This window comes from Strigops habroptila, chromosome 15 (assembly GCF_004027225.2).
Source record: "Strigops habroptila isolate Jane chromosome 15, bStrHab1.2.pri, whole genome shotgun sequence".
NCBI lineage: Eukaryota > Metazoa > Chordata > Aves > Psittaciformes > Psittacidae > Strigops > Strigops habroptila.
The window spans coordinates 4,015,677-4,038,811 of record NC_044291.2 but is presented as its reverse complement, the minus strand read 5'-3'; the positions used below and the strand labels follow the sequence as shown (position 1 = coordinate 4,038,811).

The window sequence follows — 23,135 nt, the reverse complement described above, 5'->3', positions numbered from 1 at the left end:
TAAGTATCTGCTTGTGTAGACCAAATGGATTATTTGTTAAACTCTGAATATTCATACAATCTGGGGATACTATGTTTGTTAGTGTGTTGTACTAGAAAATATCAATCACAGTGGCACAGGGTGAAGAGTTAAGTACAAATTTCGTTGTGAAAAACAACTTTTCAACTCAGCCTATTTTATTTCACCAGACTACTGATTTTTCTTCCAGAAAATGTTAATATACCATTATAGGGACTTCAGCATGAAGAAACACTCTGCAATTTTTATATACTCAAAGACCATGTTTGGGGAATTAACAAATTAGACTTTAATTCATTTTAGGGCCTGATTATTATGCACCTAGCAATCTAATCACCTTTTACTTTAATAAGCATCTTTGGCCTAATGATTAAAGAGAAGTTCAGTCATTTTAATAACCATGACATTATTAACTTTCCAGCATGCCATTTCTAAGGAAAGGTTTGTGAGGATTAACATTGCTCATTGGAGAGTTACTTTTGTGTCCAGTGGATAAATATTTGATTGGAGAAGGACACATTCTCAGCCAGGGATATGTGAAATCATTTGCTCTCACACAGGCATCTGGGAGATCTGCGTTTTCTATGTATTAGACAACGGGAGACAAAACATCCCATTTAATTTGTCAACTTGTTTTTCAGGTTTGGGTTTGGCTAACAGAGAATAATGGGGGGGGAAGCATCTCCAGGAGTAAGAAACTACCCCTTGTGCCAAGGGGAAATGAAATTGAAACCAAGGTCGTTTTGTCCCACTGTGGTAGCTTGCTGCTGATCGCAAAATAGAAAACGTGTCCTGAAGGAGAGCCCAAAGCAGATCTCCAACACAGCCACCCATGCCAGCACGATGAGGAAGGAAGGCAAGGGAGAAGGACCCCCATCCCATTGCTGCAGCATGGGGACAGCCCCGCACATGCAGCTTCTCAAAGGAGCTTTGTCTGGACACAGGCTGAGAGCAGGATGTTGAGGCTGGTGATGAGCGCGACACGCTGAAGGGCAAGTAGGAAACTCACAGGCCGGGGGCAAATTCACAAAGAGCCCAAACCTTGTGACGTGAGATTTACAGAGCAGAGCACTGAAGGCCCTGCAAATACAGTATGGCAATAAATAACACGCTGCTCCAAGAAAGGCTCCGGTCCCGCGCGTCCTGCCGAGTCAGCAGTGACCTTTGTCTTGCAGCATTCCTGACATCAAAATACAAATTTCAGCAGTGTGGAGAATATGGCTCTCAGATTAGAGATTAAGATAATTACTGCTCTTACCTAAATTAGAATAATGCATTTTCCCATCAACCAGAGGCAAACATTCATGTCATTTGTTCACTTAATGGAATGGTAATTGTTGATTTTCTTAGACATTTTCTTGGGAAACAAGTGCACAATTATGATTGCTGGCAGCAATTTGTGTACACGCTGTCTCTAGTTTGGGGATCAGCCAGGGCACGCTGGCAGCAGTTTTCCAGTCTCCTTGAGCATATATGGCAATGGGAAGGAGGCATCCCATCTCTCCTGCAACTGCCTGTGATCTGAAAGCCAGTCCTCACTGTAACCACTGCTAGATCCCTGGGATTTGAACTGGAGAACCTGAGCCCAGCGTGTAAACTATCTGTCCAGCGCACTACTGTGTTCTTAGCCCTGGATAGACAGCAAACGGATTTTGCTCGCTCTGTTTTAAAACTTTCCCTAGGAAACACATGGAGAAAAGGAAGCATCTGTCTCTCCATCACAGCGAAGAATTCGGGGAAGACACCCATCAGCTGCAATCAGGTATGAGGGCTCCACTGTCTTCCTTAGGACAAGGTAAAAGCTCTGGTCACAGTATGGTGACCCTCTGCCTTAGCTCCCACGCTAAGTGTGCAGACTCTTGCAATCACACCATTCAAAGCCCAGGTCCCTCTGAAGAAAGAGGTCACTCTACAGATTCGTAGTAGACCATTTTAGTAAGATATCAAGCTTGACATCCCTTGATCCTAAACAGTTTGCATTCATCAGGAACAGTGCAGGACCTCCAGGACACTCTGGAGAGCTGTAGCAGGCAAACTTTGCATGCCTGACTTCTGTACTGCACGTAGCATACGAACCATAGTGCAGCTATCCCTGGGTCAACACAGAGGCGATCTCCTAGGCTGACACCAGACTAGAGTTCAGACACAAAGCAAGAGGTAGGCAACAGAGAGGATCGGAAACTAGAGCCTTAATAGCGCAGAAGAGACACACTGCCAGGGAGAAGCTGGGACGGGAATCGGGAAAGCCAAGCATAGCTGGCTTGAAAGCATCCAGAGATCGACTCCCCTAAAATCCTCACTCAGGTTATTGCTTTATATTTTTCTTTTAGGTGAGCCCCCTTGCCTGCCTTAACAGGAGCTCACACGCCAAAGCAGGCAGCTGCCCTGGCTTCCTGCACTGCACATACTATTGCTGCCCAACAAACCCACTTCTTGGTTTCTTTCAGATTTTCCTAGTACTTGTGTTGTACTTATAGTGTCTCTTGAAGTTACCATTTGTGATTAGCAGAGAAAATACTCTTGAAAATTCTTTTACTACTTTGCCCGCTTTCCTAGCTCAGTGCCAAAGTGTATGTGCAGAACATCCCCTGAAAGCTATGTTAAGTGGGTGGAAGAATGCCTATGGAAAACAGCACATTTGAACGAGACCTCAGGTAACTGAAGTCAGGCTGATTCACATTTTGGGATCTTACAGAAAAATACTTGACAAAAGCAAAATGTTTTTGTCCTTTACTAAGCAGCAAGTTCGGGGAGGGAATCAAGCTAGGGAGAACAGACTGCAAGCAGGGATTTTTTTAGCTGTGCTGCTAATTTGCATGTATATATAGATAAAGTAGATGTGCAAATGGATATATGTTTCTATAAGAAAGCTCTACAAACCCTTGCGGCTTTTCCAGTCGGAGCAGGTGTTAGGAAAAGCTCACCTGAGTCTGAGTCGTCTGGGCTGACCGAGCTCAACAAGTCTTTCTCTTTTTCATAGTCACTTTTGCAGAGCAACTGCCCTTCCTTAAGAACAAACTCGTCCCCTTTCCTCAGCTGTCGTTCACAGACGCAGCAGCAGAAGCAGCTTAAGTGGTAAACACACTCCAGGGCTCTCATCACGAATTCTGTTGGGGCGATCTTTTCCATGCAGCCACTGCACTTAGCAGCAAACAGCCTGTGAGAAAGAGAGGCAGCAAAGTCAAAGGGAACGTCAGAGCATACACCGCATGAATTCAAACACAGTAAATTCTCTAATTCAACTGCAGATCGGTTTGGCTCATGCTTTTGCACACTGCTAGACTTGCATCCTTAGTCTTGGAAACACCACAGGCATGCAATTTATTCAAATCCCAATCCCTCTGGTCTTAAGATTCCCAAATCACCTTTGCTGGATAAAAAAAATATTAAGATTTGTCCTTATCTCACTGTTTGGTTCCTCTTCAAAATGAGAAACAAAAAGGAGCTCTCAGAGTGGGGATAACTTGTTCAAAACCAAATTTAATTCATCTTTTAGAGGAAGGGCCAATTCACACTTTGCTTTATATAGGCTCTGTTGTTTCAGCACTTAAACCCTATTCTGAACAGATTTCATGACTTTCCATTTTTGGTATTGTCTGTCTCTGAGGAGGCTGATAAACGAACACAGAAACAAGCACAAACCCTCAGTGCGATTGCTGAGGAGAAGACGAGGCGCGCACACGTGCAATCGCACACATGCAATTGATAAAGTCAGGAGTGAAATAACATGGCTTTTCCTTGGATGTTGAGTTATTCCAGAACAACCTGTCTCTGAAGGGAGCACTGTGCATTTTAAATGGTGTGAAACATCCTTTGGCAGAGATAGGCAGTGATACAATCTGCTAAATTACCACTGTAATCACAGGCTCTAGAATATACACTATTCAAGGCTAGTTCTTATTTAACCTTTGTAAATCCCCTCTTCTTCCATCATTAATTTTCTAAGATAAAGTTAGGATGATTCAGATTAATTTTATTTTGCTTTTCTAATGGCAACTGGGAATCTCCCTAAGTGAGCTTTTAGGAAGAGGGATGCTTCAAATAAAGATGAATAGCAAAGTTACGTCCCTGTATCACACAGTGGATTTGGTGATTTGAAATTCAGTATAGCAATATACCAAAGTGCAAGGTGCATTAACATTTACATTTTGGCAATGAAATTAACACAACTGCACCCATGTGTTCACAGGGAAAGAAAGGAGATTCTGCCTTTTGGGATGGGGTATGCTGATGGGTTTTTTCATCCTTAAAATTATCACCTTTTATAAAAAAGGCAATTATCTTCAATTTTAGAAGGCACAGGCTGTGGCAGTTCCTGATTCCTCCAAAGCCTCCATTTTGTCTGAGCTGAGGAGTACAGCAAAATGGCAGTCACTAGCTCCTCAGCAAGCGATGGAGTCACAGAACGGGCAGGAGGGAGAGGAAAATGTAAATCCATTTACACATGGCATCCAAAGGAAGGCTCAGAGCCCAGGAACTTGTGGCGTTTCCCCATCTGTATCTTCTGATCTAATAAAAGAGATCTACACTATTAACCTTGCAGGCTCGGTGCGTACCTCTGCACGGCCACAGCCATGAGGTAACAGCCGAGCACTGTACAAGCCATGCAAGGTGGACTGAGCAGCTCTTTTCTGGCTACATAACGAATTAAATCTATTAAAGGGACACTGATGCCATGCAGGACCCACAGGCGTTGCTAGTGAATAGGCCATCTTATTTCATAAGGGCTTGTCTGCAAGGTTTTTCTTACAATGCTTTAGCTAGCAAATTCCTAAGCAGGAAATATTTTTATCTATACACAGTAACATATCTGAAAGGATTAAAGCACAAAGGGGAAGGGGGGAAGAAAAAAAAGAGCAAACAGATTTTAAGCACTTTAAAAAGTTGTTTCTATTTAACTGCTTAAACCGATTTGACTCAGTTTAATTAAGCTTGTATCTTTTGTCTGAAGCCTGTTGTTATGATGGAGCGCGCTTAAGGACTCCGCAGATTAGCAGACCTGGTGTGAAGGCACCGGCTCATTCACACCGCCGCGCCGGGTGACACCCGCTCGCTGCCGGCAAGGACGGGACGGACCCGACGTGCGGGTCCCGCTCCGAGGGCCGCGGCCGGAGCGGGGGAAGCGGCGGCGTTTCAGGTCGGTGCTGCTCGTCTGAGCGACCGGGGAAAGGAAACTGCGGATTCTGTCGCGACAGCGCTGCGATCGGGCCAAACTGCTGCGCGCCGGGGTCTGCCTCGAGAGGAGACACCGCGGACGCACCGGAGACCCGCTCCCCCGGCCTGGCAGCGGGCAGGTTCCCACCTCCCCACCCCATCCAGCGAGGTGAGAACGGGGGGAGCCTCCCTCGGGATGAGGCTGGCGCCTGAGGGGCCGGTGCGCGGCCCGAAGCGAGCGGGAGCGGCGCTGCGGTGATGGGCGCATCCCCCCGGGCAGGGCTGCGGCGGCCGCAGGGCTTCTTCCAAGCAAACCGCAAAATAGACGCAGTGAAAGTGAAAACACGAACGTCACACGGTTTACAGATAATTCTAAGTAGGAAAACATATCCCCCCCTTCACATTCCATCTAACTGGGACACAAAACCAGCCTCCTCTCTTCTCAGCCTTGTGCTACGGAGTGTCTTGCTCACCTGAGGAGCCCCTTCACTGTCACACTGCTTCACTGACTGGTTTTTGTCTTTTTCTTCAAAATAAGACGCGTCTAACGCATGAACAGAAATATTTTGTGTCATTTACTGGCAATTGACTATTTCCACCAAGACGGGGCTTTCAGCACCGTTTCCAAAGGTAGTCTTTTAGTTATAACGAATTACATCGTTGTCAATGTAGTATTAACTCGTTCAAATTAACATTAAATTGGCCTGACAATACTGCATGAACTTCCTACCTTTAATTTGTCTGTTGTCAACGTAAGAAAATTCCTTGCTCTGTATTCAGATACTCCCTGCATTATAACACACACACAAATACACACACATATAGTGCACCGTGTTGGATGGGATTCTGAGATTATAAAATCTTCATTAAATCTATCTTATAAAGTGTTTATGGGTATTTTTTCAGCTCCCAGAGAGTAAGCCAAGGATATGCACTTCTTTTTTTGCACAAGGCAATCTCACAACAGGAAACTAATCTTGACAAATGACCAGACTTTGATATCTGTGATCTAAAACACTGCTCATTAGACTGTTCATTTTATAAACGAATGGTAATAAACCTGTTGGGAAGTGTAGGATAGCAGGAATACTTTACAGATCACCCCTTTACAGGTTTCAATCGCAGCCATAAATTTGAAGGGGAGCATGCAGATATTCTGTGCCGAGACAAAGCCTCTGTCCCACACCAACCACATTTAAAGAAATAGTTCTTTTGCTTTCTATACATTTTACAGATAATTTGCATAACTCTGGCTTTTTACGCCCATGGCTGATTATCTCCAGCTCTCTTAAGTTAATGTCAAACCTCAAAATCCTTGGACTTGTTAAAGTATGTGGAGAGTGGAAATCAAATGCCTTTATTAGAAGCCCCAGGAAATCTCCGACTCCTAAGCACAACGAAAACATTCCAAAGAAAATTGTTCAAAGAGGACAAAGGAGAAAAGCAGAACAAGAAAACCTTGTTTTGAATCAACGATTGCAAGAGTTTTATAAATAAATTCTGTTGCCTGGACAATTCTGAAAGACAACTCAATAGGTTTAGGAGTTTTTAAGTATGTTTGCCTCTATGCGTGGAACACTTGGGGATTCAGCTGAGCTAAAGCTTGGAACAATGGCCCGCCTGTCCATCTGAGTATTTGCAATAAATGCTGTAAAGCAACTTTACAGTACTAGGGAGTCAAAAACTCTTCACCAGCTAAAACTGGGTGAACTCAACAAATTAATTTTGCATAGATATCAGGGGCAATGAAAATGCTAAGACATGTGGCCCCGTCTTTAAACAGTAGATGAAAATGTTCACCAGCGGAAGAGGCCATAAAGATTTTATTTGTTAGGTTATCCCTGTGAAGTCAGGCTGAATCAGTAATCCTTAGAAACAACCACAGTTACATGATCCACCATGCCTTCCTGCATGGGCACAACCATCTGGTGCTTAATACGTGCTACTGATTTATTATCTCTCGCGTAGTTATCTTGCAGTAAGTTTGACCCTGCTCTGCTCCAGAGAATCACGGCTCTGCTGTTTGCTCTTCTGATGTCCTGACAACCCACCCTTTACCTTGCTATTGCTCACCCAGGTCCTTCATTTCCTCCTGTCCGTGGGCAAATAGATTTTAATTGTTTTATTATAACTAATTTAATCTGTGCTGAGAGATCTCCATGTGCAGTGCGAAATTTGCTGTTCATATTAAGTGTGGTTCAAGAGGTTTGTTATACAGGACTGAGGTATAAAAACAGACTAATTCAGTCAGGTTGTTTATTTACTGGACCTCTGCCGTGAAGCAGTAAATAGGAAGTTATTAAGCTGTGTTTGATATATGCAAGAGGACAGATGCTGCTGTCTACCTATCAGAGACATTAAATCATTTTCCCTTCTGTGTTATCCTGACGTTATGTGTTGCAAGAAACCGCAGCAGATACCTGGCTCTTCTTTATTTAATAAATATGCAAAGATGGTGGTCACAAGCTTTTGTAAATATTGTAGGTATAGTCTGCAGCTCTGAAGCTTTTCTTCCTGATAATAGCCTGTATATAACAGCCCTATCATGCCTATATAGCCAACTGGGAGTTCGCTTTGCACTTGTATAGTACAAAATATGTTAGAGCTGAAGCAAAATATATTATGCTTTTCATACAACTGAGTTGTATTAAGAGAAGAAATTAAATTACTAATGAATGACTCTTTCTTAGGGAGAATTTTTTGTACTTCTGCCTTCTTTAGCTAACACTGAAGGGGGAAAACACTATGCACAGGGTTTATCCAGCACAGGACTTGGACATTTTTGTAGTGTCACACAGCTCATGGGTCCTTATGAAAAACTGTTGCTTGGTTACACTGAATTCTGAACATTCAAAACATCTCGAGTGCGCTAAAGCAAAACAGAAATATTATAATTTTATGATTTGAAAGAAAAGGAACCCTAAAAAAAGAAACAATCCATTTCAAATATTTTCCCTGCAGAAAAAATAATTACATAGTTTATTAAAGCTGATTTCACAGCTCAAACTTCACTAAAAGAAAGCTAATTCCCTTTCACCGAGTGGTAATAAAACGTGCAAAAATTAAAAGTTACTAGAAAAGAAAAAGTAATATTTAGAGAGAAACTAAAACAAAGAAACCTTTTTCTTCTTCAGGGAGAACTGAAGAAAGTATTTATTAACCCTCTATCCACAGGTGCTGTAGTGAGAACACCAGCTACTGGTGAAAGCTTGTGTTTAAAACTGCGCTTCACAATGTGGGTTTGGATTCACAGATTAAAATGTAGCTCATCTGGGCACTGAGATGCTTTTCCTGTGAACATTTCACTGTATCTTCACAAGGTCCATGCAAAGGCAACCTAATGGATCAAATGATGATAGAGACCACATGTTATCCCATGCTAAGTGAAGTCTTGCTCTGAGGCAGGTGGGAGTTTGACCGTGGACACGGTCAGAGCCACAAGCTCAGGTAACTGCTCTGTACACGAAAGATGGAACCACCAAACATGGGCCCTAGGCAGTATCACAGGATGGTCATACCTGCATGATGGCTTAAGTCACAACCATATCCATAAAAACACTACCCTTCTTTTGAATTCCCTCCCAATGGAATAAGAGGGAAAAGTCCCATTTGCCTCAATAGGAACAGGATTTGGTTCATTAACTTTAGACCGTGTGGCAGGGACGGCGGTGCTGTGCATACCTATGTGCCACCATCACCAGCCTCTACTGCAACAGGAATGACAGCTACCAAAAGCCTCCTGCCCTGTGTTCATCTTCTCTCTTTAACAAAGGAAAGAAGCAATATGCGGGCAGCGAGCTGGTGTCCCCTCATTGAGCAGAGCTCAGGACCCGCAGGTTCCCTGCAGCTGCTCCACCAGCAAGGACTGGTCCAGAGGGACCTTCATGCAGACCAGCCATTCCCAGCTCCCTCCCAGCACACCGGGACAGGACTCAGATGCCGCCTGCTCTGCTGGGGGGGTCTTTGTCAGGGGAATGGCACAGCTGACCCCTCACATGGTCATGACCTTCTCGAGAGGTCCTCAGGCCACCAGGCACAGGACTCCCCATCACCCAGTCCCCAACCCCAGCTCCTGCAGCTGAGGCATCCCAAAATTCCTTCCAAGGGCAGGCCAAGCATTTAGTGGCCACAACAAAGCTCTGCACAATGGCAGTTCTGGGATCAGGACCATGATGCCGAGACAAATGGAAAGGACCCAATAAATGGATTCGCCAACATGCATAAAGACACACAGAGTTCAAAGCTGCCATCCTAACCTAACTCGCTCAAGTGGGGCCAGAACGACCTGAAAAGTTACATCTTCCTTAACTATAAAGTAAAACATAAAATGTAAAGTGCAGAGGAGTTTCTCGCTTCAAGCAAAATGTGACAGAACGGATTCCTCTCTTTGCTTAATTTTCATCCCCTAATTGACCCCTTTGTTCAACTGTCTTCCATCACTGCCACGCAATTCTATTTTATAGCATTTTTCCTTACAACACTTTGATGGAAAAATTTATGAAGAATCGAATTATTGCTGTTAGAAGGGAATTAAAACAATTTTTCATTTACAAAGTCACTGATATTGCTCTACTGTGCTCCACCTTTGGGAATCCAATTGCTCTTCTCAGCTACTCCCATTCCTCTTTATAGCACGGCAATTGCACTGTACAGATTATGGCTGCAATTTTCTCCTAATCTGTTCTGTAGAATAGAAACTGTTATAAAAGTTAAGGGCGCCAATTGAATTGATAAAGCCAGGGCTGCAATTAAGAAGCCTAATGCATTAACAAAATATGAAGATTTCGTTAGAATTATATTTTTAGGCAGTGCAAACATTTGGGAAACAATGTTATTTTTGTCTACGAGTTTAAAAAAGGCTGAAGAGGCTTCTGCTGTTGTGCTTTCTGTACTGCTTCAAATGATACTGAAGTGCTATAAAAGCACAGTACGTGTTGGGGAGTTTGTACTTCTGCTGCAGCTCTGCTGAGCGAGGTCATTACCAAAACCCAATGTTTTCATTTTTCTTCCTTTGGATTTTTATTTAGTTATTTACACATATTAAACTAAATCCATCTTTATTTCCCACCTGTACAACCTGACTTCCAGTGGGTGGAATGGCTTGTGCCCTGCATGGAGCTGGGGCCTTATTTCATCACCCAGCTCGGTGCAACGACCTCCTGTCTGCAGCAGCACACTGGATAGGCACTGGTCTGATGAGACGTCTTATCCTTCTTGTTCACTAAGTGGCACACTGAATTTACAGTTTGCCTTTGAATTTACATCGCCAACAACACAGGGAAATTCTTCTAATATAATTTTTATATGAAAATTCACCCTAAAGGCCCTCTAAAGCAGGGAAATTGTACTGTCGGTGATTCACTGCCCCGGCCTTCACTTTTACAGGAAAAAATAATCGTGTGTCAAAGCAATTCAAATGTAATTTCTAAGTTATTTCTCGGCTGGCAAGAATGACTTAGGGAAAGAATTTACACAGGGCCTTTCCTCTCAACTAAGAACATTAAGAGGAAGAAACGTTATTTGCCAGTATAAAACAAAATAACTTCCTGTGCCTGCTGCTCTGATGCTATACAAGAGCCTGTGCCCAAACCCATCAGCACAGCCAATTTAGCAACTGATTTGCAAGGGAAAGATACCTTAGTCCTGTGGTGTTAATGTCCTTACAGTGGGGGGTCTATTGCCAGCTTCTCCAAACTCATCAACACAATCTATTATTAATACCCAGAAAGGCTTTATAGTATCTTTATAGCACAAGGCAATGAAAGCTCTGTGGTGTAATCTGTTATCTATATTGCAAAAACATGTGAAATAAAACAAAACATAGACACTTCATAAACAAAATGTTTCATCTGTTACATCTCTCTGCCTCCCCTATATATAAAGCAGTAGGGTGCAGGAAAGGCATTCAGAGAGATTTGCTGTTAGATGTGGGACTGGCTTCTTTTTAGATTTTATTTGTAATGTGACAAACTTTAAACAATGAAAATTTCTGCTCCTTTCAGAGATGAAAATGCTCAAAGTCTTTGCAAAAATCAGGCTGCATTTGAACTGTAGAGCAAAGGGGTCTCAGAGCAAAACACAGCATCTAAACATCATCCTAAAGGTACACGATGAGCTGGTGAACACGGCATAGGGACACAAGCACTGTGAGGTGAGGGGGAGGCACAGCCCCTGCTCCCACAGCACCCAGGCAGAGGCAGGTACTTATGGCAGGGGCATTGCCATGGTAAGAGCTCAAGAATTTGTCTCCAGTAAGCAGCAGCAAACCCAGGAGCCCACTGGCATCGTCCTGGAGGCAGTTATTTATTTGGAAAGCATTCAAGAACAGAATTTGAGCAGAGTTGGATCTTTTCTTCTGTTATTGATCTACATGTCAATATTTGTATGAAAAGCCCAGAACTGCCCTAGACTTAGTCCCTAGGAACAGACACAATTAGAAATATAATTTAACAGCAAATAAGTGCACACACCGTTAAAACCCGAGAAGATTTTGTTTTGAATAAACGGGCTGTGGCAAAGGTGGAAGTAAGAACAGGCTATGGAGGCTGTTTTGTATACTTGGTGCATATATGTTTGCAATACAGTAAAGAACCAAAAAAGCCCTCAACACAGGCCTGTGTCTTATTTCCCAGATGCCCTTTTATGTTCTTTGCCTGCTGAAAATAAATTGTTCTTTTGTAGTGTTTCTCTTTTCAGTCCAACTGTCAGCTATTATTTTTCTATTTCCTCTTTTTGTCACTTTGCATTATTTTTGGTGCTGTAATTCCCATTTGTTCCCACTCCTATCTTCCTGTCTCCCATTGTTCCATTTTTTAATCCCCAGTTTTACTCTTCTTCGGCTCTTTTTTGGCCCATTCTCAGTAGGGTTTGAGAGAATACCCAGGCGTGACTCCCTGCTATAGCAACCACACCTCCCCAGGAAAGCCACAACAATCTCTTCGGGAGGAGGAAAGTCTTTCACAAGCTGGCAGCAAAAGTAAATCCTTCTTCAAGGAACAAGAAGGATTAGCAGAGAGCAGTGGGCTGCAGACTTAACCCTACCCCTCATTTCTTTAGAGCACCAGTCACTCAGAACCCTGCTGGGATGTACAATTAAACAGAACCCAAAAAAATCCTGAATGACACAAGAGCCGGATTGTGTAAAGGTTTAATTCCACTTTAATACCTTTCCAAGTTCAGAACTCAAAGATAGCAATTTAACCCAAGAATCCCCATCTGAGCATGAAAAGTTGCTGCTTGTCTTACAAAAGTCCCTGCTATATTCTGCTCTAAATCATGCTCTATTAGCCTGACCTTTAAGGAATGAATTTTTCCTCCCCCAATCATCTCGCATAGTTTCTCTTTACTGTCCTTCTTTCACAAACTTTGTTCTTCTGATAAGACAGAGGAGTCTTACCCAGGACAGAGCGCTGGGAGAAACTGTAAAAAGGACCACTGAAAAAGGAAATGCAACACTACAAAATGAACAAAGTCCCAAAACTCTGGCAACTAAAGGTGTGTCCTGCAACGTCTAAGGATGATAATTTATTCTTGTAATGTGGAGTCACGCTTATTAACATCATGTCAATTACTTATTATTAATCTCATGATCGAAAATAAATAGCTCTTTTAATACAGGCTTTCTTGAAAACTCCAAGCATCTGATTCATCTTCTTTACATTAACAAACAGACCAGCCTGGTTATTCCAGTATAGACAGTTACTGGAGTTGCTCTATAAACTGCATTTTTAGGTTAACAGAAAACTACCAAAATTCCCTAGCTTCTCTAAGGCCAAATATGGTTGTTAGAGTCCTAAAGACTTAGTATCAGCATCTGTGTTTGTATTCAGGCTTTGGTAAACTAACCCTCTAAACCCATACAAAAAGATTTAGCAATAGGCAAGGCCCTATAGCATACCCAGACCCTCCTCTTCCTGGAACATTAGCACAGGTTTTAAGTTATCCCAGCAGTTAAACATATATCATGCAGGACACTTCCACATGTGTGAAAATGAAATCCCATTAGACACCAACAACATTATTAGGCATGCAAAGAGGATTATTCCCTTAAGCTCACAGGACTGAAAGGTTTGTCTAAACATTTTATTAACTTTTTCAGAACTTTTTTCTTTTTTAATTAAATGAAAACTTGTAAGTCAGTCAAAGCTGGAAAATACTCCTTAACTTTTGTGGATATATATTATACACACAGAGGGAGGAAAAAATAGAGATGCCTATTAGAAAGTGTACAAAATCCCCACTACATCATATCAGCACAGCATTCCTTTCTTCTGGCGAAAAATTTGTATGGCTTGGAATTGTTCTCTAAAAGCACAGAAATATCCCATGGTATTCCTGAGGGTTCCATAAATCTTTCAAAAAATTAGGTGCTTTGCTGAATACCTGGCTGGGAAAAAAATCCCGCTCTGGCTGTACTGTCCTTCGTACAAAGTTGACAAAGCACTTTGCAACCAGAATATTTGCTGAAATGGAATGCCGTTTGCTCACCCGTAATTCTGAGGTTCTTCAGATCATCTGCTAAAGATAAACAGGAGAAGAAGCTGTGTCGTTTTTTGCTTCAACTAAGTGACATGAAGGACTCCTTTGACACCATCAGGTCCTCATTTACAGATAAGACACTTTAAAAACACTCGGCTCCATTGAGAGTTTGGTCCTATACCTATCTTCTACTCCCTCACAGAACCCCCAGCTTTGGCATTAAAGCGTTGTTAGCAGTGTCTCAATTTGCTGTTGGAAGCAAAATGATTCCTTTTTCTGGATCTCACACCAGCACATGTCACACTTCACCAAACAGCTTGTGCTGGAAATCCTGGGAATGCCATAAGCGACACTGCAGCACAGGCTCGTACGTGCTACCTGCCGGTCGCGAGGGACACATCGGATGGCCACAACCGACCTGCACATTCCTCTTGTTCTCATTTCACTGACAATAGGCATTAAAATATTTAAGATTTTCTTCTAGCGCTGCATGAAGCAGGCAGGAAATGTAGAAGCTTGGGTGTACAAGTTAATGAAATATGGTTGGGTGAACATAAGCTCTTCATTTAGACAATAACAGTTACCGCTGCAGTTTCTTTGTACCCGCTTTATGAAAGTCATAAACTCTCCAAAGAAAAGCAAGAGCTATTTTACCCTGATGGTCTTTGACTCCCTCTCACTACCTGCTGGCGCAGTTAGAAAGTATGAACTGCCTTTGAACAGATTAGGACCAAGTTAAAGTGTGACAACATCTTAAGCTTTCTCCACATGTTGCCAATGATTTCCAACTAAAGATGTTACCCTCATCACTTCTGCCACAATGATAAGAATCTATAGCCCACTCGCTTGAGGAGATAAAAGCAGTTTAGCTGGAAGTATAAAGTACTCTGACTTGCTAAGCCGAGTGGCTGGCTGTCCCAACCTAGCTGATTTTTTCCTCTACAAAGCAGAAAATCCTTATCATTAGGGACTTAAGCTGCTTTTTATTTTGAGACAAAAAGAATACTGTTTATTGGCATCCAACTCAAACCAGCTGTAAACAGTTGCTTTGATGAAGAAGCAGCTACAACTTCACTATGCCTGAAGGCACATACCCACTGAGTGTCAATCATTAAAGGAAGAATGTAAGGTGTATACAGGGTCAAAAGAAGGCCAAGGGACATTTAAGACCTCAGGGATCCTGGATAGCCCAGCTTGCCTTTAGAATCGAAAGAGGATTTTAAGCTATTCTGCTGTATGACCTTTATCTCCAGAGGCAGCTCTGCGGCTAGGCTCAGCACTGAGTTTACCCACAGGAGCAGAACACTTGCAAAGTCAGGCTTCTCTCCCCAGTGTGCTGTGGAAGCAACAAGGTGAATTTCGATTTGACAGAGTCTAAATGGCTGCAGAATGCTGCACACCACGACAAGCCCAGAAGACTTGGACAGCAGAATCCTGCTGGTGTCTATAGATGTTTGGAGTCACAGATGTGCAAGGCACTCTAGGTAATTTTAATTCTCATACTGACCCTTCTTGTAACTTATTTCTTCCATCAAAAATCACTTTACTTACTGCAACAAATATTTAAGTCAGAGATGCTCCACCGACGATTTTGGTGTGAGAAGTATAAAGTTGTTACAGAATTAAAGATGAAATGGAAAGAACATTAGGAATTTAATTAAAAATAAGTTTGAGAACCACCAGCAATACCTCTGTCATGAAACGTGTCTCTACACTTATAAATCCTCTTGTAATCAGATACATAGCAGCAAAAAGCCCAAACCTCAGGACAAACGTCTCAAGAGCGCCCAGGCAATTCACAGATTCTGCCTGGAAAAGTTGTTCTTGGATGTGGAATTGGAAAGAGTTCATAGTCATCAGAAGAAAGCAAAATAGTCCCATTGTTGTCACACAGTTCACTCAAAGTGCCAGCTCTTCCCTGTGTCCTGGAGTGGGCCAGCCCAGTTACTACTGTCAGCAGAGTTAGATTAGGTCTCAAGCAAATAAATGCACAAATGGTGTGGGTTTCTTACACCTGCTTGTTCACGTTACACTTTAACACCTTTATTTGGATGGTAGTACCTACTAATCACTTTCTAAACACAGAGAAAATATGCAAATCCTGGCCCCATAAATGCAAATCTAAGAAAGAAATGATCATGGTTAGAGGTGAAATGGATCAGTTGTTGACAGGCCCCTGATTTCTCAGTTGCAAAGTTCAACACTGGCAGGGGAAAAAAAAGCTCACTTCTTGCAGATCCCTGTGATCAAGTTCATGCTGTCTCCATTCACACCATTCCCTGATACAGACAATTAAAAGAGGTTAATTGAGGGGGCAGATCCATCCCCCGGCAGGGACAGCAATGCCTAAATGATGCACAGCCACCTTCCTGGCCCCACGCAGTAACACAGCCCCACACCAGTAGCATTTACCTAAAACACACTGGTCTGAGACATGCATGAACACAGAGTGAAATGCATTCAGGGAACTGGCACTCCCCAGTGACAGCCAGTGCCTGGAGAGGGGACACAGGGCCCGCCAGTGACCTCAGGGGGGCCTGGGTCGGGCCTCACATATCTCGTATCAGTGGGTGGGAGTCAGCTGGGTGAATCTCCACCAGCACGTAAGTACACTGTATGTGGAGTCAATACTGAGCTCCCTTCATGGAAAACAGAATCACAGAATGGTTTGGGTTGGAAAGGACCTTAAAGATCATCTAGTTTGTCCCAACAACCCTGCCACAGGCAGGGATACCTTCCCCTCTTACACTCCCAAAGGACCCTTTTATAGCATTTAAGTAGAAAGAGACAGTTTCCTGCCATCCCACCCCAATGCTGACACTATATGTAAACCCATGTCTCCTTCTAGGCTCAACCTCCTCAACAAGGGATCATGCACAAGAAGCCCATCCCATTCCAGCAGGGAATAAGGACTAAAGAAATGTGCAGGTGAAGCTGAGGAAGGGTGTATGACAGCATCGCGGGGTGGTGACACCTAAGGAGGGGTCTGCAGAGCCCTGGGCACTGGTCTCCTTCAGAACTCCAAACCTGAGAGATCTCTGGAGCACGGACAAGTGCAGCACACCCAGAGCAGGGCTGCTGCTCGGCTCTGCGCTCTTGGCACTATGGAGGGGCACACCTGGGGCAGACGGTGCTCCAGGCAGTTGGTGCCTCACTCCTGCATCCCTGCATCCCTACCCAAGTGCCCTGATGTGGCTCCATTTGCAACACTGCTCATCTTGTGCAGCTGCCTGCAGCCTCCCAGCACTCATGCCACTCCTCCCTGCAGGAGCTACATAAGCATCTGCAGCCTGCACAGTTGCAGGAGACCCGGCCCATGGCCCACACTGCACACGCACCACTCTCATGGCCAAGACTTGAATCCCATAGATAAGAAATACAGAGACCCCAAGGCCAGTCCTAAGCTCCACCATCAGTCTTCTGCAGGTGGAAGGAAAGCAGAGCACTTGTTCTGTGGCATGCTGGAGAGAACAGGCTCCCTCAACACCAGGGGCATGGGTGCAGATGCTCCCTTGTCATGGGAGCAAAGATATTCTGGTGAAGCTACAGCTTCATGCTGCACCCAGACTGACAGAGACCCTCGAGGGAGGCCCCTCTGGTCACCTTTCCTCCTCATCACACCCTCTGCCTGGTGGATGCTGATGTCTGAGAGTTGGGCCAGGCTTCCTCCACTCCCCATCCGCAGCACAGCAAGAGAGCTTTCCCAAAATGAGCAGCAAGACAAAGGGTTTCAGCACTGAACTGCAGCACTTGGTCACTGGGTTGCAGAGTTTATGCTCTCTTAGAAGACTTAAGCGACTGTTTCAGTGTGAATTAACTTAGCTGTGAGGTGGGCCAGGCTCACCAGATCTCATTCATGGCACACGAGCTGGAATAGCTACGTATTTTATAGGAAAGTGTTATTTTTATAGAAGGCCCTGGTGCCACCAGAGATGTGGCTCCTTCAGGCACAGGCTCAGCACCTCCTCCTCTCATGGCTGGGAAGATACACACCAGTTTCACCAGTTCCTCTGGCAGATACTGGGTGCATCTCTCACTGGGTGCATCTCTCTGCCCACATCCTCACAGATACCACACACAGATACCCTTGTTTTGGAGCTTCAGTTCAAAATTGCTTCCCCAGGCTCAGAGCCCTCTTTTGGGCTCTCGCCAACCTCACGTCCTCTCCCTGACCATACTGGTACCCACAGCAGCATCCTCCCACTGCCCGCACTGACCTGGGAGCCAGGCTTTCCCACTGCTGCTCACCACCACCCCTTCATAGACCACATCCATAGAAACATCCCCAGCTCCTGCTGCTCTGGTACCTGCTTTCCATTCAGCTTCTGCCATCATTCCACGCAGCCATTCCCTCCCAGGTACACCTCAGGCTGCTGGAATTGCACCTATTATTTTGGGCTTGCATGACAGGCAAAAGACAGCAGGAAGTTTGCGGCACTATTGGATTATACAACATTACCTACATGGTATAAAGAAAAATAAGTCTTTGCAATTTATTCTGTTAAGAATTTTTCCTGCATAAAGCCTCATAAAATCTGTTTTAAAAGGGACAGTAGCTCATCTTTATCATCACATTGATATCTTTATAAACTTACTCCAGTGATCTATAGGAAAAGCAAACCAGACAGCTCGGTATTTATGGGCATATTTTAAAAGGCTCTTATATTTAACAACTGCATTTAGCTGCGTTAACTGCGAGTTGCAGTAATAAAGGCTCTGTGCACTTCAATGCTAAATTAAAAAAAGTTCTGCTCTTCAATAATACATAGATGCTGCTTTTTTCATTACTCTTTAATATCATTTCCATTTAGTTTATAAATAATTGTAGCTAGCTAATGAAACGAAATAAAACCTGCCTCCAACCCATTCCCTAGAGCAAAGTAAACTCCTCTTTTTAAAGCTTCTTAATCACCGCCCAGTTCTTACAAAATTAGCATAGTAATGGGCTTTAAATTGAGCCTCTTTGTTTTTTAATTAAGCTCCCAGCAGGTAAAAATAAAACAGATTATTGAAGAATATGCCAACTCTAATAGCCTGAAACTCTTTTGACAATTAAAAAGATCCCATGTTAACCCTTTTGAGGAATCCTGCATGCTAATTAGTCACTCTGAGGCCCAAATCCATCAATATTCCATCTAGACACCTTGTAAAGTTGAGGTGGTGAAGCCGGTCTGTGTCAATACTGGATACCATTTCCAACAGGAAGGTGAGGCCCAAGCTACCTGTGGCAGCAGAACTGTGCATTGGACCCACATGTCACTGCCACAGCGGCTGGTGCTGGACACATGTGGGGCAGCATCCATAGGGTCTGCGACTGGGAAGGTGTGGGATGATGCACACATTGATGCCATCCACTGGATGCCCATGGCTAGCTGGGCTTGCCAATGGGCAGTGGCAGGACAGAGCAGGGAGGGACACAGTGGCCACAGGTGAGGGGAGGATGGCACAAGTATCACTGGAGCTGCCTCTCACAGCACCAGGCTCCAGGTCCACTCTGCTTCCCAGCTCCACACCAGCAGCATCCCAGCCCCAAAGCCTCGGCTTCAAGCTCCTGGCTGCCTTTCAGCTCACTTTGGTGCCCTGAGAGCCCCTCTCACACTCTTAACTCACTGTTTGGCGATGCCTCCTTGGAGCCTCTGGTGCATTTTGTACAAAAACATTAACTGGATGCCAGAGGTAGCAGCAGCCCTGGTCGGCATTTCAGCCCCGGAGGCTTATTTGAAGTGTCTGCCTAGCAGCGAGTGCCCCAAACATGCCGGAGACACAACTACTCTTCTTTTGCTTAGCAACATCAAGCTGCCCCAGAGGCAAAGGTAAATCTTAAGCAGAACAAGGAGGGGGTTACGAAAGAGCAATGTCGAAGCCATATCGTGGACAGCAGTGATTCTCTGGGAAAATTTACTAGATATTGCTGGCAGCCAAGAGAAAGGAGCAGCACAAAGTTCCACTGGTAGTTCTCTGTCAAATATTTGGAAAGCTCTTTCCGAGTCCCACGCTTTATTTTCAGTGCCTGATTCAAGCGTCAGAGTGTGAAGTGCTGGCTGCACTCTGCTCACATCCAGCCAGGACTATTAATCCCTCGCTTTCAGGAGTGCTTGTGTCCATCCCCAGAAATGAAATCAACCACATGAAAAGCCCATTCATTCCCAAGAACGCTGATCACTCTGCGTCCTTCAGAGACTCGCAATAAATGGTACCGAATGCACTTGTGTACTCAGTAAAACCCTGTCAGGTCTTAGGCAGCTGCAGTAACTACTGTCAGTCGCTGCTTTATATTATACCTTATACCGCAAGGGTCACCGTGATGGAATTAGGGGCCGACAGAGAATGTGATCAGATTTAAGGGCAGACTCCAGCCATGAATATATGCTGCCTTCTTTCACTGAAGCATTTGGGAGCCGCTGACATGTGTCCTAACGTTTCATTTTCAAAGATAAATGACATTTCTTGTGTCTCTTAACTGATACCAGATAATTTGGAAGAAAGAAGGATGCACTTGGCTTATAATGGAATATAAATTCATTAGGTGAAGACCTTCATTTACCTTCTGCGCAGGGACAAGCATTACAAACTTCACTGGACATCTCTGGACCGTGCCCTGTCACAAATAAATATCACCAGCAGAATCATTTAAAACAACATAAATCCATCACAACTGAATTAACTTCCCCTGAACTACCCTGGAGTAGATCACATAAGTCATATAAGAGCCAGAGAGGCTGGACTGCTGGCTTAGAGTTTCTTAGATGGGATCCTCAGTCCCACAACCCAGCTCCTCACTGCCTCTGCTGGGCCTGATGAAGAGACAGCTTGAGCGTACAGAAATGCTAATTCCTCCTGGGACCACTTCAATTACAGGGACCTTTCCAGGAATATATTTTCTTTAAAGCAAAAAGTTGCAATGTTGAGAATAAGCTTGCAGCATTTTCAGCACATCTGGCTGAGAACAGCTGGAGAGGCAATATTCTGTACTAATGCCTATATCCTTGTGCTTGGGGTTTGTCAGCTATTGGTGGGGCTCCAGGGTGGCTGGAGAACAGAGCAGCAACTTGTGAGCGAGGTATATCTCATATTCCCACAGAACCCGCTGCAGCAAACAACTGAACTCCAATCATTTCACACTGAAAACTTCCCAGCAAACTGAGGGTAACAATTCCCTGTGCCTACAACGGTCATACTGTGGGTGTCAAGCTGGAAAGCGTGCACACATACGTTCTGCATTACATACCTTGTGCCATGTCACATTAAACAAGCTCTTGTATGAAACTGTGCTGGCATAACCGTTTCGAAGACACGCGCTCATCCCTATGCATCTCAAGAACATGGAAATACAAGAGGAGCTCAGCACAATAGTGCATTTAAAAACGCTTCTGCCTTCTTTCGACAGTTTTACCAGGCCCAGAGACATTCCTCACTATATGAATAATCCCTCTCCCACCACAGAATCAGCCAAAATGGAAGAAACTTTCTTTCCATGTCTAATCCTGACTGGTTTTCAGCTGCGGCTGCAGATGGAACTACCAAGAACCTACCAACTTCTGCTCTGTGTGCACAGGCTGTTATCTCCACCAGCGTCTGACCTTTTGCAAATGTGATCCAAGGTGACCTTTTACTATTATTGCAGCAGTAAATGCAGTTTTTCAAGGAATTCTCACTGGAGCATGTTTTACATTAGTAGTTGGTATGCATCAGAAAAATCCGACTTCTCTGCTATGTCGGGTTTATTAACACAGCTATCTCTGTAGAGGGGTACAATTTTATATGAACCTTATATGAAACCAGCATTATTATCACCAAGCCATTATCAAGCAGCACCTTTCAATGGGCATTGCAGCTGTCCAAACAGTGCCTGTTGTACCTGGCAGCATATACGTACTTGTTTACTCTCTTCCAGCAGAATACACAGAGGTAATTCTTCTGGATTTCATCACTGTCCCTTGTTCTATGCTTTATATTCAACCTCTCAGGAAATCAGAGAAAGGTATTATTTCCTAACAAATATATCTGTCATCTGATCGTGGCTGGCAGCTTCAGCCTCCCCCCGGCCCCCCAAACGAGTGCTTTTGTTTAATGTCTCCTTGGCGGGAGTGTGTTTTATACTGCAAAGTGTAATACAGTTTCTTTTGGATAAAGAATATCCAGCTTTTGCTTGTTGAAAGCTCGCACCACCCTTTGTCTCAGAATGAAGCTGGACTTATGGGCTGCTCAATAGGAGAAAAGAAAGGCTATGCAGGGATTTTTTTGTTTGAAAATTAAGACTCTTTGCAGATCTAAATGTCAGTCCAGAACCAATTCTGCTGATGCAGGCAAAGGGCTCTCATAACTTAGAAGCATATCCAGAAGTTACCAAACCCAAATAACAACAATAAAATGTCAAGAACGGTGTTTGGATCCTAATGGTCTAGGAGCTCAGGTATGGGGGAAAACATCTGCAAGAGACCAGGTTCAGAAATTGGACAGCAGTGCTACAGGTACTGCTACATATGGCTGTAAGCAAGAGAGATCCCACACCTGCAGCACTTCCAGCCCATGTTCTCTTACCAAGAAACAAATGAACATTGACAGCAGCATGGAAATGGATAGGTCAGGGCTGGCTTTGAGCTGGCTGCATTTGTTGCTGCTGTTTTTCTCCATCGAGAGCTCTGTGTACTGCCACTGGCTCTCCCCTTATCCAGGCAGGGGCACCTTTACTGCCTCTAGTACATAGAATCACCGAGTATCTCAAGTTGGAAGGGACCATAAGGATCATTGAGTCCAGCCCCATTAAAGGCAAACAAACCTACCTTCTCTTTAACCTCAGCACTTGGTTCTAGAAACATTTGGTTCTGTCTTAGCCCAGACGTACAAATACTCACTGTACTGAGAACAGCTGTGTGCCGAGCAAGGGTTGCATACACATCTTCTAAAGAAGTATACTGAAGATGCAATTCTCTCTACCTCATGCAGGGAAGGTGACTAAATTTATGAGCTTTAGTGAAATCTGTAGCTTCCACATCAGTAAATCGATACAATCATAATAATTTGGCATGAAAATGCTAAGAACACCCCAATCAGCTGCTCTTCCACACTCTTTGAGTCACATACCTAAGTCTGAATTACCCCTTGTTGACAAACATCACTGAATTTAGGAGACGAGTATCATGAAAGCTACCAACAATCCCATCAGCAATCATACACACAGGGAAGTCTTGGGATGACACTGGCAGAAAAAAAACAAGGAGGGGAGCACTCGATTCAGGTATCATGAAGATGCAAGGCTGTGCAGCATGCATAGATATATGCACACACACACACACACACACACACACACATATATAAACTTTGAGGGATTTATGTGGGCATGCATGTCTAAATGGCAATTTCTGGGTCCTGTGAAGGTACCTGTACAGCACAGTACAGAGCTCCCAGGTCCTGCAAAGCCTCAGCGCATTCAGCAGAGGCGCCCTTAGGCTCACCAGGGCTCTGCAGGTCTGATGTTAGCGAGC

General features: G+C 44.0%; 1 protein-coding gene across 2 annotated transcripts in view; it reads right to left on the bottom strand.

Moving 5' to 3' along the window:
- LMX1B (LIM homeobox transcription factor 1 beta) overlaps positions 1 to 23,135 on the bottom strand; it is a 97,486-nt gene that overhangs the window by 5,246 nt on the left and 69,105 nt on the right. For both annotated transcript variants that reach the window (XM_030507392.1, XM_030507391.1), the window contains exon 3: positions 2,943 to 3,175. In XM_030507392.1, coding sequence (XP_030363252.1) covers positions 2,943 to 3,175 — 233 coding nt within the window. The remainder of the gene's footprint in view (positions 1 to 2,942; positions 3,176 to 23,135) is intronic.